Below are 17513 nucleotides of genomic sequence, written 5' to 3'. Positions count from 1 at the left end.
TCATCTGCACCCCCCCTTTTCAAAATCCTGGACCTGACCATGTTCACAGCATACCAGAAAGTGCTGAACCTGTGTATCTCCTCCTCCTACTAATGCAGCCAGTGACCAAAGTCACAACATCATTTAGTCCAGCACTAATTTGAGTGAATTGAGCTGATTCTGATTCCATTCATTCTTTTACCATGCTTTTAATCTCACTCATTTTACTCCTGATTTACACAGGTGTGAAAGGAAAATCAAACCTTGGGGTTTCAAAGCAATTTGGCCTGTTTACCATAGTGCTGAATTTGTTCTGGTATCGCTGCAACCTCTCTTAGCAGTAGGGAGTGCTTTCATCTCTCATGCACTGTACTTGATTGCTAACTGAGTACTGAAAACTATCTTATATTTTTTTGCTGAGGCCATCTTCTTTTTAGCAGACTTTGCAATGTCCTACTGGATAAAATTTACTTTGGCTAATATTAATCAGGCAGTTTGATGTCCTAACATTTACTTTTCTCTTTCATTGTTTGCAATACCTTCTTGGAACTGGGACAGATAGTAGTCTTCCCTTACGCAAATTTTTGTTGCAGCCTATTATATAAATGAGACCCAGCTAGTTACTTTCAGCTAACCATTAGAACGTTCTTCCTAGACTGAGCGTACTGAAAAAGATCAGCTTTCTTCTAACAGCCATGAAGGCATTAGTAGCTTTAATATTGCTTGTTCAGATTGCAGTCTACCAAGCTAAGGCACATGGGCCTAAACCAATTGGGCCATCACCTCCCTTAGGTCTGAGGGACTGTGATAGCCCAGAAGGTGAGGAAGCAGCTGCAGTAGCTATGGACTACATCAACACCCGCCATAAACATGGATACAAGTATGCTTTAAACAGAATCGAGGAACTGCGTGTCTTGCCCAGGGTAAGTGACACAATACAATAGAAAAGTAAGGCTGCTTCAGAAGGTGTGCTAAAACAGAAAATGCTCAGAAATGACTGATGTAGGGCCAGATGTAGGACCAAACTAAATGTAGGGCCAGGTGGTGTAGATTAGCATGTCCCCATTGACTACATCAGTGTTACATGGATTTACATGAGCTGAAAGTTTGGCCCAAAGTCTTGAGGATGGAATGTGTCTCTTCAAAAAAAGAGAGATTTTAAGTAGGATTAGTATGATAGTTGTGATGGGCCCAATGACCTCTTTATTGGGGCAGATTAGCATTGACACAAGAAGCTCATTTATATGCCTAGAAGTTAATATGGGTACTCAAATTGCGAGGATAAACCTTGCAAAATTTTGGCTAAATTTATTCCTTGCAGAGCTCCATGATATTAATGGTGTTACACCTGCCTCTGATGTTGGCCCAGTATTTCATTGAGCAGTTAGTTTAACTAAGAATTAGCACTTGTTCTGTACATCCACCTGTACACCAGGACCCTTTTACACCACGCTACAGACTAGAAAGGCCTCAAAGTGGGCATAAATGCAACATATGCCCATATATAACTGAGAAAGGAAGGGAGGAAAGCCACTAGAATAAATTAACCATAATCCAACTGAAGCCACTGACACTTCTGGCAGATTCAAACAGATTTTAATGAGATTAGAATGGGATCCACAGTGAAGTGATCTTGTTTTGCTCTTGTTGGGGCAGACCCAGCACAGGGGCAATTACTGCAGAGCAGCCAAGGCTGGAGAGGAGAGGATAAGGCTACTGCAGGGACCCAACTGTTACCACTGCTGCTGCTTCTCCCCACTACTTGGCTGTGGTGCAGAATGGGAAAGCTCCCCACTGCCCAGCCTCCTGGCCACCCAGCTGCCCAGTCAGAGCAGTATGGCACAGTGCAGGCAATGCCCCAACACTGAATGCCACTGAAGCCTTAGTCCCACAGGCTGGATTCAACAGCTCTGTGGCCCGCAGGTTACCGACCCCTGTTCTAGCTGAAAGGTCTAATCAGAAAGGGCCCTGCAAGAGTAGCGGACCTGATGCTCACCTGGTGCAGTTCAGTAAAGTTTCACTGAGGTCAGTGGGATAAGGCCAATTCAGAGCAGCAAGGAATCTGGGGTTTTCCCTTTGCCCAGAGCAGCAGCCTTGTATCGGAAGGCATTTTGTCTAGTACCCTCATATCAAGCCATGGAATTACTCTCTGTAGTTTTCCATCTGCCAAGCTACATGCCTGTCTTAAAGTATTACTGGGCAGCACAAACTCAGGGACACTGGCTTTGGGTTCTAGTCTTTCTCTTTAGAGGCCTGAATTAAGAGCAGGCACTCCAAACCAGTCCTTAGGTGCCAAAATCAGTGTCATTTCACTCACGATTCTGGAACGGAGTCATTTTACATCAACTAATGATGTGAACTTTTGTTCTTATAGACCAAGGTTGTCCAACTGGCAGCTAATGAACTGCGTGTGGCTCTGTACAGGTTAAGTTGCAGCCCCTGGGCTCCTACCTCGCCATTGCTTCTCCTGTTGCTCCGGCTGTAGCACCAGTTGGAGTCTCCATCCTTCCTCTGGTTTTTGCTGTTTGCCCCCGCCCCAGGGCAATGCTGGGGGAGTTGGGGTAGACCCTGATACCCTGTGGGCATGAAGTGCAGTGGAGGGGGTGTACAGTGGCCAGGCAGAGGGGCACAGGGCATGGTGCAGCAAAGGGCCCAAGTGGCATTCAGCCCCTGGCCACCTAGAAGTTGGACAGCCCAGGTATAGAGTAATCATAAGAACTAGCTCCTGACTGCTTTTCTCCCAGAGCAAAGCCAACCAGAATCTCATCCTGCAGAGGAAAGCTGATGATGTTTGGGGAATTCATTAGCAAAATCCTTGTCTTTCCCTTCCAGCGGCCTGGTAGTGAGGTAGTGATACTCGAGCTTGACTTACTGGAAACCAAGTGCCACGTTTTGAACCCTCTGCCTCTTGAAAACTGTACTGTACGGGAACTGATTAATCATGTGAGTACCTGAAATCATTACTAGTTTTGTAGCTACATACGATTATGCAGTTCATGATGTGTGTTGATAGTGGGCAGAGAGTAGTTTTCGCCTGCTACTTCGGCCCACCAGTTTTCTCCTTTTCTAGGGCAAAAGCCTCCTTTGAGACCAGCCTCATAAAGCTCAAAGCTGATACTCAGCTCTTCTTATTTGCATAGATAATAATAATTTACATCTTTGCCTTCCTCTCATGGCTTTCATCCAAGGAGGCGGATGGACTCAGCAAATGTTGAGTTTGACCTCTCTGTGAAAGAGAGGTATATTAGCTGCTTTTCACAGAGCAGGAGACTGAGAGAAATAACGCCCAAGGTCCACAAAAGGACTGAAGGGCAAGCCAGGAGTTCAGGAGTGTGAGGAGAAGTTCCATCAGTGCAAAACTTGGCTTCCCTGAGTTGGATTTGGGACTTTCAGTAGTGGGGCTACAGCACTGGCTGGCTACTGAAAGCAGAACTGAGCCTAATGTCCTCAATAAAAGGCTTAATTAGAATTGAAGTGGCCATCTGCACATTTTATACATATTAAACCAAGACTTGAAAATCCTTCTCAACCAAAACCGGAGGGGGCGTGGGGGGTGTCTGAACAGAAAACAGAGCAAGATTTTCAGTTTTCAATCAAGGGTTTCCAGAGACTGGGCCAAACTGGTCACAGCTGGATCTGACCTGGGATTCACTCTCCCTATCGCTGTAAAGAGACATCACCTTTATGCCACCATGAACATTTTTATGGTAGCACAAAGTAAAAGCAAACAGATGCCCATGCCCTTTGTCATGCTGCAAATGCCTAAATGTGTGGCCACAACAAACGGTAATATTAATTCGTGTATTTTGCAGCAGATATCTGTTTTATGGTGGATAAATATGGGCAGCTCTGGGCTGCTCATGCTGTCCAGCTGCCTCAGGCTGGTGTTCCTGCTGGGAATTTCCTGGGCATGCTGAATCAGGCCCTTGAAGCCCAGGAAGTGCCTGCCTGGGTTTCCCTGTTTGCACAGGAACTCCCCAAATCAAAATCCTTAGGCACATCTCTGCAAGCGGGACACCCCAGGTTTCCCTGCTTGCAGAGGTGTGCCAAGGGATTCCAAGTTTGGACATGCCCCTGCGAGCAGGGAGATCCTGGAGTTCCCCACTTGAAAAGTTGCACCCAGGGATCCCCCCAGGGTTCTCCCATTTGCAGAAATGTCCTCCAGGTGTTGTGCCACAGAATCAAGCCCCTGCCATTCCCAAAAGTGGCAGGGGCTGCACCCCACGAGACAACAGGCAATGTCCTTCTCACTCAGTGAACCAGATCAGCTGTACCAGGACAAATCCCAAATCCAGCCCAGCACAGCTGATCTGCTTCATTTAGTGATGTCTTTTATAACCCGTGTTCACCAGGGCTCTGGTCCAGTGTTCCAGGTCAGGGCTCTCTCTACCTGTTCCCCTTGTCCAGTGACCATAACTTTGACTGTCAGTATCTCCTCTCCTCTTGGATCTCATATACCATGAAGCCAAGCTTCCTCCCATTGACCAAGACTGGCTTCATGGGACTGCTGAAGGTGATTCTACTGAAGCCCTTGATTACAAATAGGTGTACTGAAATTATTTGCTTTATCAGAGATGGGCTTCAACTAAAGTCCTTCACCTGGACATCCTTGAACTCCTGACTCCTTTGAGATCCAGGCTGGAATCACAGCTTTGCAGCCCAGGTCTGCCTCTTAGGGCTTGTCCACACAACAGTAGCAGCAGGTTGTCTCCGTGAGAGGCTTGCCCACCCATGTCCCTGACATGGTCTAAACCTGAAGTACTCCAGTGAAGCTATTCCTTCATGCCTGGGATGACCCTGGGTCAACTTCACTGGTGAACTTCTGGGATTGGAGCATGCCCAAAGGTGTGGGGTGGCATAACAGGACATGCAGGAGCCCCTCAGTGCCAGGACCCACCATGGCTGCTGTGTAAGCAGGACTTTATATTGAGAAAGGTTTGTCTGGCTCTTCAGTAAGCCAGACTGGACTTGCTGCAAGGACACGGCTGAGCCCTGTTCTTCTGAAGTCAGAAAGAGCTGTCCTCTTCTAATACTGGTTTCTTTTCAAGAAACTCCTTCCAACAGGATGATGTAAACCTTTGCTTTTGTACCTCTAGGCTATTGAAGCAGACTGTGATGTTAAATTGCTCAAGGAGGATGGAAAGCTCTCTGTAACAGGTGTAAGATGTCACTCATCTCCAGGTAAAGGCCTTCCTCTGGGGTAGGGTGTGAATTTGGGGCAACCATGGGGAAGCAGGAATGGCAGAAGCCTAGCCTTCCTGAAGAAGCAGCAGGAAAGTGCAGATTGAAAACAAATTGCTTCTTTCCCCCACTGCTTGGCTTACCGAGCAGTTGTACTTCTTTCTCAGCCAGTGGCGCACAACCCAAGAGGTAACCCCCATCGTCACCATGTCACAACCCACCAGCTCAGTAGCTCTATCTTAGGAAACCATGAGAAGGGAGAGGTAGTTAGCTGTGTTTGTCTGAAGTCAGGAAGAAGGCAGAGTGGAGTTGCACCCTATAGACTAACAAAAACTATATGATACATAAGTATAGGAATCATGGCCAATTTCTGCCCTCACTTAGACCTGTCCATAATTACATGTGCCTAAGTTTACTGACCTCAGTGAGTCAATAAATTTAGGTGGGTATAATTATGGGCAGACATTAGTACTTTTCTTCCCATCTATTTGTTCCTCCTACTAGGTAGATTTCACAAGCTGGATAAAGGAAGGAGTCACACACCCACATGCAGACAAACAATTCTAGTACTTTGGGAGCTCCTTTAACTTCTCTCAGATGCTTTCACAAGAAGAGGCTGCATGCTGAAGTCCATATCTGTTTTTCTTAAGACAAACTCTCACTGATGTCGCAGAGTTTGCTGATTAGCAAGAACCTTAACAATTGAGCTACTGAAGCCCATAGCACTTTTGTGCAAACAAAGATTCCAGGAATTAGCGGGGAAAAGTCAAATGTACCCCTTTCCCTATGCTGCCATCTGAGAAGTGAAATGCAGCAATTTTTTTGCACTGCACAGCAACACAAATTATGCGACAATTTGGAATTGGGCATGTAAAATAGCAGCCCGTGCCCTTGAACAGATCTATAATGCTTTCAGGAATAACCTGTAATCTGATGAAAATACCATCTGCCCTGTCTCTTCTCTAGACTCAGCTGAAGACATCATTAAAATCTGCCCCGATTGTCCATTACTGATTCCATTAAACGATACTCAGGTGGTGAAGACAGTTGAACTCCTCCTTGACCAGTATCACAGCACAAATGATGCCTACTTTATGCTCATTGAGATTGCACGAGCTCAGATGCAGGTATAGTAAAAGCCATTGCAGAAGTGCATAGGGAAGGCATGCATCTCATTTAAACCATGCAAGGGATTGTAGCCCTTTCTCAGACTGTACTGATTCCAATATTGAAGGCACTGCTTAAAGCACTGTTAAGTGTGCCTGCTAAATCACATGGAGAAAGCCTGCTTCCCCCCAGTATTGCTTTGCATGTTTGCTTGGAGCAAAAGTCAGTAAACTTTTATTAATGGCAGACCCCCACTTCTGACCTGGCTGCCACAGTGGGCTGCCAATCCCCTGCTGCTGCCCCAGCCATCCCTATTCTGGGCTATGTATTTGCCTCCCTAATGCAGCCTCCACTTACCAACTGCTGCCAAAAACCATGGCCAATGACAGTAGAGAGTGTGGATTGGGCAATGAGGGAAAGCAATACAGGGCAAGAGAGCAAGAAGGCTGTGGAGCAGGGAGGCCTGGGGCAGGTGGCTTGGGAACACAGAATACAGCCCCTTCAAGCTGGCACCCAGGACTGGTGCACACACCACTGCATGTCTCCAATCCCCCACCCCACCCCCTACCATGGGTCAGATCAGACCTTCATGGGCTGGATCCAAACTCTTTGTGGGCCAGGTCCAGCTCGAAGGCTTGAGGTTGCCAACCCCTGGCTTAGAGTGCTTTGCCTCTGGTAGCAGCTTTGAAATTCGCAGGACACAATCTGTTTTGGGACTGCTAATAACATGGCATTTACAGAAATTAAAAGAAGCTAGGAGGATTAATCATCCACTCATTGTGTCCTACAATTTTTTGATTGCCAGAAGAGTCTGTTCTATGTGGCTTAGACTGTAGTTGGTGGAATTATGATCACTGCTGTAGTTTAAAATGGAATTTTCCTTTGGTAGTAACTGGGCAACGTTCAGTGGTTTAGATTTTGCAAAGGGATCTGTGGCATCTTAGCCCTGTGACTTTCCTCAGACGCCAGTGGTTTTGCAGAGCTGAAACTCCCACCGGCTTCTTAGAGAATTTAGCCTTTTACCTTGTCTCAGCAGTTCTGTAGTGTTGGGCTGGAAAGAGGATTAAACAATATTCATGTTTTTTATCCAAAGGCCCCTAATACCATCATTGCCGAGTTTGCAATTTCTGCCACTAACTGCTCAAGCAAAGATGCCAGTGAAAATGTGAAGGCCTGTCAGGCGCTGTCCGGGGATCAAGCTGTAAGTATGCTGAAACTATCTTTCTGACCAATCCACTTCAGGTATAGAGATGAACCACATTACACTGGACCATTATGGAGACAGGGTGCAAGGGTTGTTTCCTCTGAGTGATACAATTTCTAAGTCTCCATTACTTCTTTTCCCCTTCTATCATACAGGGGTTATATATTTCGATGAACCCTCTTAAAAAGTGAGGCCCAGGGAATTGGCTATACAGAACATCTCTCTAAACAAGGGCATAGGTTGTTAGCTCTGATTTGTATTGCAGTAGGTCTTGGAAACTTCAGCCTCACTGTGCTGGATGCCATAGCAAGTCAGTGCCTATCCTGAAATACTTAAAAGTGTAGGTGTTGTTACTACACTTTGTGTTGCTAATTGAATTCCCAAGATCCCTAGGTTCAGCTTAGCTCTTCATCTCTTGAATCTAAAGATACTCAGGCTGCATATACACATTCAAATAACCTGGGAAATTTACCCAGAGTCACATGTATAGACATTCAAATGCTAAGGCCCTAAAGAGTAAAGAGCTTGCAGTACTGATACTGTGAAGCTGGGGGGCAGGAGGGCCTGCACACACATTTAAGGATGCTCTGCAGGCTCCCATATTCTCCTGGTGACAGATAGCAGCAGTGGATAGGGCAGCTCTTATTGGCTGGCCCAGACTGCCCATGGTCAGTCTGTTTCTCTGCAGCACAGTGTAGGGATTGAAAAAGGGACCTGTTCTGCTCCTTACTAGAGCAGCAGAGTCCAGCACATGACATATTGTCATCCTAAGGGGGGAAGGGAAGAATGCCAGAGGACTATGTTCGCTTCTGAGAGATGATCCATAGCATGTACAGACACTCGCTCACCCAGGAGAAACTCTCCTGGGAATTATTTAACCCTGGTTGTCCCCAGGTAATTTTTCTCCTGGAGTAGCATTTTTACTCTGGGAGAATAAAAGACTCCAGTGACTCTCCCAGGAGAAACTGAATGTCTGTATAAGGTAAGTATCCCATGTAGTTTTGCTGTATGTGTTAGCCTTTCACCTCTCTGCCCTCCCTCTACACTCATACACAGACACACATACCTAGATAGACATTTAAACACAGCTCATTTTAATGGGAGCTGGCCTCAAAAACAAGAATTTTGCAGTTTAAATAAAACATGTATGGCATTTGGAAAAGTTGGTATCTTTTGGACTGCACAGTCACATAGCCATTGCATTGCAACAATCCTCCTCTTTCTATTTGTGGTTTCTTTAACTTCCCTCTAATTTTGACAGCAATTTGGCTTCTGTGTTGGATCAGTCATGCATGTTCCCAAAGAAGAGATCCACGTGGAGTGTGAAGTCTATGCTCCTCAGGTATGAGTGCTCTAAATATTTGCTTTGTTGCTATTACTTTCTTATTGTGGCTTGGAATTTCTTGCATTATTAAGAACTGTTTGGAGTACCTGCTCTGAACTTACCTCTTTCCCAGATTGCACTAGCTACTTGATGCAACTCAAGAGGTTAAATTCAATCCATAGAACCTGATAAAGGTTGATCTTGTCTGTGTTAAGCTGTTTTTTTTCCAGAAATCATGCCATGTTTACACCCAACAGTTGGACATTGCTGCTTCTTGGTCTCCTCAACCAGAGTTGGACATGGTTATGGCTGATGGTGCAAACTATGGTTCAGGTTCTTTGCCTGAATGCATTCTGTTGGGTATCCACCACACTCTCTGAATTAATCAGGTCCAAACACTAGTCAGACTGTGTCCAATTGTGTTCAATAGGGTTGAGGACTCACTAGAAGTAAGCAAAAAGGGCCAGGAGATAGATCCAAAAGTGAACATCAATCTCAGGAGATGAGGTCAGTGGGGACCTTGTTGCTAGTAACCTCTAGATGAAATCAGACTCAGGGACTGATCCATATCAACCATGTGTTTTTAAATTCCCATCACCACTACCACTGAGGCATATCCACTTGTGACAGTCATAGCAGGAATCTTGACTATACCAAGGTTCAGGCCTGCTGGTGTTTTGACTTAGGTGTGGTCAGAGCAAGATTAGACAGTGTTCTGGCTGTATTGCTTGCTCAGAGTCCAGTAGTCCCATCATTACTACCTCTGGAACAGCAGCAGTGTTAACAACAATATCACTTTTGGGTCTGAGAATGTCACCGACTTCATAGGACATGTTCAGGGTTTCCATTGGTGCAATAATAGATGCATTTTGGCACTAAAAATCTACTGGCTATTAGAATGTGTGTGTTTAAATGTGTAGCCATATCTCCCTAAAGGTCACCAAAGTTCCTGTTCCCTAGTTGAAACCACAGTACTTAGTAAAAAACATCCAGCACCTGTATCTTATAAACTCCAAGTCACAGAACATGCATATCTGACTGATGTCTCTCTTTTCCAGTCTGAAGTTGCCCATCCTGTCCTGGCTAAAGATAATGTAGGACTGCTTCCCGTTGTTGTACAAGGCTTCAGTCACCACAACCTCAGGCATTCCCATAGCAGCCAGTTCAATGACTCTTCAGAGTCCAACTCTGCAGAAGTTCCTGTTGCTGCCACCTTATCAGCGAAGCTTGTGGTCAAAAGAACAGTTTCTGAGCCAACAGCAGAACATCCAGGAGACGTACTACATCCTCCTCCTCCTCAATGCCCTGGCAGGATACGTCATTTCCGTATATAGTTACAGGCATAGCAAGCCATCTGATCAAAGTGTTAGCTGTTGTCACCAACAACATGCAGAGTACATGGCCAAATATAAGTATCTGAGGCTACTCAGATCCTTTATCTCCAATTGGTTTCATTCCTGATAAACCACACCAGGGATCAATAGCATGTAATAACCTGCTCCCAGGTGCAGGTGATTATAGATGGCAGTAGTTTTGCTCTCTGCCTCCATGGATGACCTTTTTAAAACAGTAGGAAATGTTATTGCCTTGATGCTGTTGGAGTATCTGCAGACTTGTGGAGAGAAAACCAACCCAAAGTGCTTTATAAATAAAGAGATGCCTCTTTGCCATCCATCTGTATTTAGTGTCTGCTTTAAACTGTAAAACCTGGATGGATCACACTTGCCTTTTCTACATGTCCAGCAACATGGTATTATCATATGCTAGGCCTAAAACTTTCCAAGGTGCTATGCTCCTACAGCTCCTTTTATTTCAATGGGATTTGTGGGTGCTGAGCACATCTGAAAATCAGGCCAATGCTGCTTTTGAGGCTGGATGGGTAGGAGGGAGCAAACTTTGAAGTGTAAGCCTCCTTTCTCCCTCCTGCACTTTGTCTATCTGAAGGAAATCACATTCATCCTGGACTCCAGGCTTGATCCAGACTGCAGTATTCCTTCCAGTATGGCTCTGTGGAACCAGCAACAGCTGTGGCAAGGGTCTAATGGCAGCAGGATTTGGGGGTCCAGTGGCCATGGGTCCAGCATTGCAGCAGCAGCAGGGTCTGGGGCAATGGTCGGGGGTTCAGCTGCCAAAGGGCAAGCAAGGGCTGCAACTTCACAGCCCTTGCTTGACCCTCTGCCACTGATGGCCAGATTCATCAGGATCCAGTGGCCCCAAATTCTGCAGGGAACTACATCCACTTGGCCCTGCATTACAACTTCTAGACAGAATGGCTGTGCAGGCTGGATCTAACCCCTGGGCCATATGTTTTACACCCCTACTCTATCTTAATTTACCAGCACTCTGAGCAAGTACAAATCTTTAATATACACCTAAAGCACCTAGGTCTCCTTTAGGTATGATGTAATGAGTATCTATGACATCACTAATATCACTAACCAGCAATGAACTAGTGAATTCAATGAATATCAGTATTTGTTTAAAGAAGAAAGAGTCAGTATATTCTGGGAAAGTACATAGTGGAGCAGTCAGACAGCTGGACATCCCTCTGTTCATTAATGGAATACCTAAAAATTGGAGGACTCTAGTAACTCTCATACACCTGATACTGGCTGGTGACTTTTCTGCAGCCTCCTGCTCCTTCAGACAGACATGACATCTCTCTCTCCTGGCAGTAAGTCATGCCACCACAATTACATGCATGTCAGAGGACATCAATTTACAGTGCTGTGTAAGCCAATTAAGATGCCTCCAGGGAACAGGGGCAGCAATTTATAGTGTGGAAAACACAAACAATTTGCCAGATTCTCTCTTCATTTATATATTGAAGGCACTGCTTAAACAACAATAGGCCTGACTGCTCTTCTGTACTGGAACACTGTGAGTGTGTCTGTCTGTTAACACCTAATTAAGACTAGTTACATTGTAATTCAGAGCCCCCACAGATGCTATTGCATCAAGCAATTTTTTGCCCAGATTACTCTTTAAACCCTCCTCTCTCCTGCCTGTGCTGTACGCTAAACCAAGGACGGTCAACTTGTGGCACAGGAAGTCTCCATACATAGCACATGACAGATTGAGGAGGAGACAAGCATCACGGTATCAGATAGGGCAGAAAGCAGAGTAGCAGATGGGACAGGGAAGGTGCAGAACTAATTTGTAGGGCTGTGCGAAATGGCACCATTCCACTTCACCATGAGCTTCGACAGTTCGATGGAACAGTGTTTCATCTTGAATTTCATTTCAAGTTGAAACAGCTGTTCCATTTTGTTCCGTCAAAACAGAAAGGCTGTTTCACCACTGTTTCGAGTTTTCCCAGGGATAGGAAGTCAGACCAGCTGGGCTGACTTCCCATCCCCAGTGCTACATCACCCAGCTGGGCTGCTTTCCCGACCCCCGTGCTTGATTGTGCCGGGGGTAGGAGGCAACCCAGTGGGGCCGCTTCCCTGACTCCTGCACTTCATCATGAAGCGCGGGGGTTGGGGAAGCAGCCCCACTGGGTTGCCTCCCACCCCAGGTGTGACCAAGCGTGGGGGTTGGGGAAGCAGTCCCACTGGGTTGCCTCCCGCCCCAGGTGTGATCAAACGAGGGGGTCGGGGAAGCAGTCCCACTGGGTTGCCTCCTGTGCCTGGTGCAATCTAGCAAGGGGCTCAGGGAAGCAGCCTTGCTGGGTTGCCTCCCATCCCTGGCATGATCAAGCATATGGGTTGGGGGAGCAGCCCCGCTGGGTTGCCTCCAGCCCTGGATGTGATCAAGTGAGGGAGTCGGGGAAGCAGCCAGTGGGGCTGCCTCCCGCTCCCGGTGCGATCTAGCGCAGGGCACCGGGAAGCAGCCCCACTGGGCTGCCTCCTGCCCCCTGCCGGATCTTGCGCTGGGGATGGGAAGTCAGGCCAGCTGGACTGACTTCCTATCTCCAGCCTATGGTTGAAACATTTCGACTTTTGAAACATTTCAATCAGCCTCGTTTTGTTTTGAGGCTATTACAGCTGTCTTTGTTTTGTTCTGATTTTGCTGTTTCAACCTTGAAATTGGTCGAAGCAGTGTTGGAATGAAATGGCTGGCAAAATTTCACACAGCCTTACTAATTTGTGGCATGCCTGCCAAAAAGTTTGACCCCCATGGGACTAAGGAGATTGTACTACACACTTCAAAGCTCTACCAAAACTGCCTTTGGACTCCAAGCCGTTTTGTAGTGGTGTTGGAACCCCCACCCCACATCCCTCCACTGGCAAAGTTACTTCACCCGAGCAGAGTAAGGCTTCTGTTCCCCAGCAGCCAAATAATGTGTTAAAAGAATTAGCTGACTACTAGGGGTGTATGAAACTTTGGTCACCGATTTGATTCAGAGAAAATTCGGCCCAATTTGGAGGCCGAATCACCAAATCCAAATTGAATCAGGAGGCAAAAAAACCCTCCATATTGATTTGGAGACTCCAAATCAATTCAGAAAAGATTCAGAGATTCGGCAATTCGGAAGGCAGTCTTGCAGGGAAACAGAAACTAAGAAGAGGGAGGGGGAGCAGGGGGGCAAAGACTGACATCTGTAGCTGGCCAGTGACTGTGATCTTTCCCTGAGTCCCCTTTCAATCACAGTGCTCTGGGGGAGGGACATAGAAACAGCACATAGGCCTCTGTCTGCAGCCTTTCTGTCCCTTTTGTGAGCTTTTCTGCCTAAGCACCAGGAAGGCCCCTGTTACAGGCTAGTATCCTTGCTGTTTTCATCTCGCTGTGCCTTAACACACACACAAAGTCACACATCAGGACTTCTGCTTTCAGAAGCTTGAGGTGCAGTTTCCCAAAAACCCCTGAAACTATCTCCTTGAAACTTGGCAGACCTCATGCCCGCAGAAGGGGCTACTGTTCTTGCCCTTTTCATTCAAATCTGACAAAAAATGACAAAGTTATAGGTATTGCAGTGATTCCCCATTATAGTTTATGGCCAAATCAACGAATCTCTCCGAATCAGCGCCAAATCTTCTGAAGCTAGTTCAACCAAATTGATTCGGGACAGCGATCCAAATCTCCAAATTGAATCGCTGTCCTCTGAATCGGCCGAATCCAAATCCAAATCAAATACTTCCCTATTCGTACGGGCCTACTAACCACTGTGTTTATTAACCAATTCCAGCTTAGACTATGAATACAAATATGCCACCAGCAAATGGTCCCAAGTTACATCAGTTCAGACTGCCAGTTACTGCTGCATTAACAGACAGCTCTCCCTAGGCACATCTATCTGGCAACCTTGCTATGCCAGGCAGCAGCACCCGCAAGCCTGCCCTGCAGCTCTGCACTGTGTCCTGAACCAGATGCAACAGAGCTGCATCTCCCTCTCTCATACACATAAAGGCCGATTTATATCTTGGGGAGTGCAGTGACGACAGTCAGGGAGAATGGCCAGGACATTCATCGTTGTATGAATCTTGTCAGAGGCACTAGGATTCTCCAGCTAGGGGAAACTCACTCCTTTCCCTTTAAACAGGAGCAGCACTGGCTGCCTACCAACTGGCTGGATGTGCTGCAAAGCTGGCAGAGTACACATCCTGTCTGCTTTTCTGCAACGCTCCTAATAAGTACTTCACTCCTAACTGCAGGACTTGAGCACCCTCCATTAAAGCAGTGTGCTATGTGGCTAACTCACGGCCTTGGTGGCATAGTGCCCTGGCAGTAAGCCAGTAGGATTCTTGCTTGCACGGGGAGAAAAATCCTATACACCTTCCTCATACTCTCTCAATCCTTACACACCAGTACTACTCAGTGCAGGGTTCTTCCTGTTTGATTTGTATTCAAAACAATGCACTGGCTCCATGATCCCCTCAAGAGAATGAGTTTCCCTACTTATTTCTACACCCCAGATTTACTTTCACAAAACTGGAGTAAGCACCTAAAGTATGCTATATGTATTACCCTGTACAAGGTACATGTGATGCTTCCTGGCTGGGGAAGAAGGCTCCTTTCCCTGGCAGAAATGAGCACATCTGTAGCAGGAATCCCTGCAGATCCCTGTGTGATGAAGTGGAAGCATTCCTCCTGCCACAGCAAGACAAGGGCACAGAGAATATTTTTTGCTTCCAGGCTCTGCAGCATCTCTGCTCCTTCTCCTGGCACAAGTACCCTCTCTTATCCATAAAATGGTCTGGGCTCATCTAATGCAGCACTTAATTGTCTCTCATCTTCCCTCTCCCTGACACCTACTCCTCTAAGAGCATCACATTTGCATCATGGGCTTTAAATGCTGTTACTTTGTCCCTCAGTAGAGCAGAGGACTGTGCACAGCTGATCCTCTTAACTGGTGTACTCAGATGTTAGGGGGACGAGGGCTACAGGAATGGCAATTATCCAATAAAATAAAAGCACTCCTTTCCTTTGAGTGACAGAGGACTGGCTGGGTCAGATCTGCACCAGTCACTCACTGTGCTTTTCACTGTCTCTGGCTGACAGATCAACAAGCTGTGTCCTGCCTGCTACTCGAGAAGGATGCCCTGAGCTTTGCTGGCTACCTCCCTGTTTGGGCTGGTGCACAGAGAACAGTTACTCGATAGAAAAGTTGCTTCCATCCAGCTGCTGGAGTTGGGAGATGAGAACAAAATCAAGAATATAACAACTCCCCATCAGAGGAGCCACCTGCCCAGCTGGTGCTAATTGGCAGCCATGTTGTCACTGTCAGGCCAAACACTGAATGGATATAGAGGGTGAATTATTTGTATTACCCTTTCAATAGGAGGAAAGTGCTCCCAAACCCAGGTTCAGGGCTAGTTAGCAGTGAGCAATTCAAGGGAGGCTGTGATGCTGCTTCCTTGCCATGCCTGTCCTGTGGCTCAAGGGTTTGGCCCTCCGGGGCTGTGATTCTGGTGTTGTTCTCCATCACTGAGACAGGGGATGGTATTTTTAGTAGAACAAGTCTTTGCCCTTGCATTGCACACTTCCTTCCCAGCACCACATAATCAAAGGCCCAGATCTGAAAACCAAGCTCCCCACCCCTGCTTAGGGAGGTAGCCTTCACTAAGTAGGATGGAGTACTGCTGGTGGTGGAGAGGAGCAGGGAAGGGCAGAAAGGGGCACAGTTTAATCAGAGATTTTCATTCACATCTTGTCGACAAAAACCTTTGAGGAAAAACCTTATTTAAAAACACTGGGCTCCTGGAGATTTGCAACCCCCTTTCAATTTTCTCCCACCCAAACGTCCTGGATGGAAGTGGCCCAGCCTCTGGACAGCTGTGCTTGACTGACCAACTTAAGGAAACTCTCTGTGGGCCAGACTGCAACCGTGGGCTCTGGCCCATTGCAGGGAGCAGGATGGGGATGTAAGGGAGCTCACTGCATGGAGCTGCCCCGCATTGCACAGAGTCATCCACCACATGTGAGCAATGGAGCCAAGGCTCTGCGTGCTCCCCATGCCCTTCACAGTGAAGCATTGTGGCGGGAGCTCCGTTGCAGTCACCATGCTCCCCACAAGCACAATTCTGGCTGCCCTTCTCTCAAGCTGCAGGGTTGATGTGTGGGTCCGCTCCTTCCACCCTCTCTCCCTTAACTTTGTGGCTGCCTCTGGGTCAGCCCCAAACTCAGTGCCCTTTCAAAAAGATATTGCTCTAGAAAGGATCTCCCTGGCCTCTTGCTTTTTCCATTTTGCAACTGGCCTGTGGGTAAATAGGTGACTAGTGAGCAACTCCTTGGTTGACAGAAAAACCTCAAAAAGTCAGCAGAGGGCTGCGCAAGTCACGTCAGGATTTTATTTAAATGCTCTAGCTACTGAAAAGGAAGGCTGCCAGAGCACCACTCAGTGCTGCTACTTAAGACTAAAATAGAAGCATTGCAGGAACCATCTGCACTAGCCCCCAGCCTGTATCCATATATGCCACTGCCGTGATATTCCTGTTACACCCGCAACAAGGCTGAGACAGGCTGGGTCAGCACTTAGAGCTCTGAGTCAGTCTGAGGGGCAGATTCCGTAGGTGGCCCTGCTGCCTCTGAGCCACTGGGTGACTGTCCTGGTACCAAGGTAGGAGGTCAAGAAAACTGCCTTGGAATGAGATGGAAAATTGAGGAGGGATATCAGGATGTTCAATTCAGACATGGTGAAAGGAGCTGTGGCTCTGACAGGAGCCCCTGGATTAAATACAGGAATAATGCAAATGGCAGTATGAACCAGTGAAAAAGTGGGTTAATGTGCACAAGTAGCATTTCCAGCATCAAAGTGGCATAAAGAAGTGTACGAGAGAGACAAGTGCTGAAGGGGTGCAGGGTAGAATAAGTCACTGACTGTAGGCTGTGAGATGAAACAGCTCTTCCCTTCATTCAGCTTCACACTGTCCTGTGAGTAGCTTTCTCTACCAGGTTCTTCCCATCCAAGCTTTGGCACAAGGGTAATACTTATCAGGGCAGGTTACACCCTGTTGCTCTTACACTCTCTTTCTGGCCTGCTCCCCCATCCTCACTGGGTTTGGCCAAAGTTAATGAAAGTTTTCATTACTATAAGTCTTGTCTTGATAATATGTAAGTGGCAGAATGCCCCAAGAGGACGTTTGCAGGGGTCTGTCCAAGCAGCCAGGATAGGAGTGGGGAGGTGACGGGGGGACATGAGCAGCCTTCACTGCCCATGGAGGGCCAAGGGCTTGTGCTGGCTGCTGGGGGAAATGGGGATGTCTGCAGGACAGCTCACCTGGGATTGCCACATGAAGTGAGAGGAAAGCCAAATGGAGAAAGGGGGCGAGGGGAGCA

The 17513-nt window shown here is 47.0% G+C and overlaps 1 protein-coding gene across 1 annotated transcript; it reads left to right on the top strand.

The window, feature by feature from the left end:
- Nucleotides 1-604: 604 nt before the first annotated feature.
- Nucleotides 605-10467, top strand: AHSG (alpha 2-HS glycoprotein). The gene is made up of 7 exons (XM_090054557.1): nucleotides 605-902; nucleotides 2812-2922; nucleotides 5076-5160; nucleotides 6127-6287; nucleotides 7361-7468; nucleotides 8733-8813; nucleotides 9854-10467. The coding sequence occupies exons 1-7, from the start codon at nucleotides 675-677 to the stop codon at nucleotides 10127-10129; spliced, it is 1050 nt and encodes a 349-aa protein (XP_089910683.1). The 5' UTR covers nucleotides 605-674; the 3' UTR covers nucleotides 10130-10467.
- The last annotated feature ends 7046 nt before the right edge of the window (nucleotides 10468-17513 follow it).

This window comes from Crocodylus siamensis, chromosome 6 (genome assembly GCF_052110815.1).
Source record: "Crocodylus siamensis isolate JL-2025a chromosome 6, ASM5211081v1, whole genome shotgun sequence".
Classification (NCBI taxonomy): Eukaryota; Metazoa; Chordata; order Crocodylia; family Crocodylidae; genus Crocodylus; species Crocodylus siamensis.
Note: the sequence above shows the minus strand (reverse complement) of the source record. Positions and strands in the feature narration are given on the sequence as shown.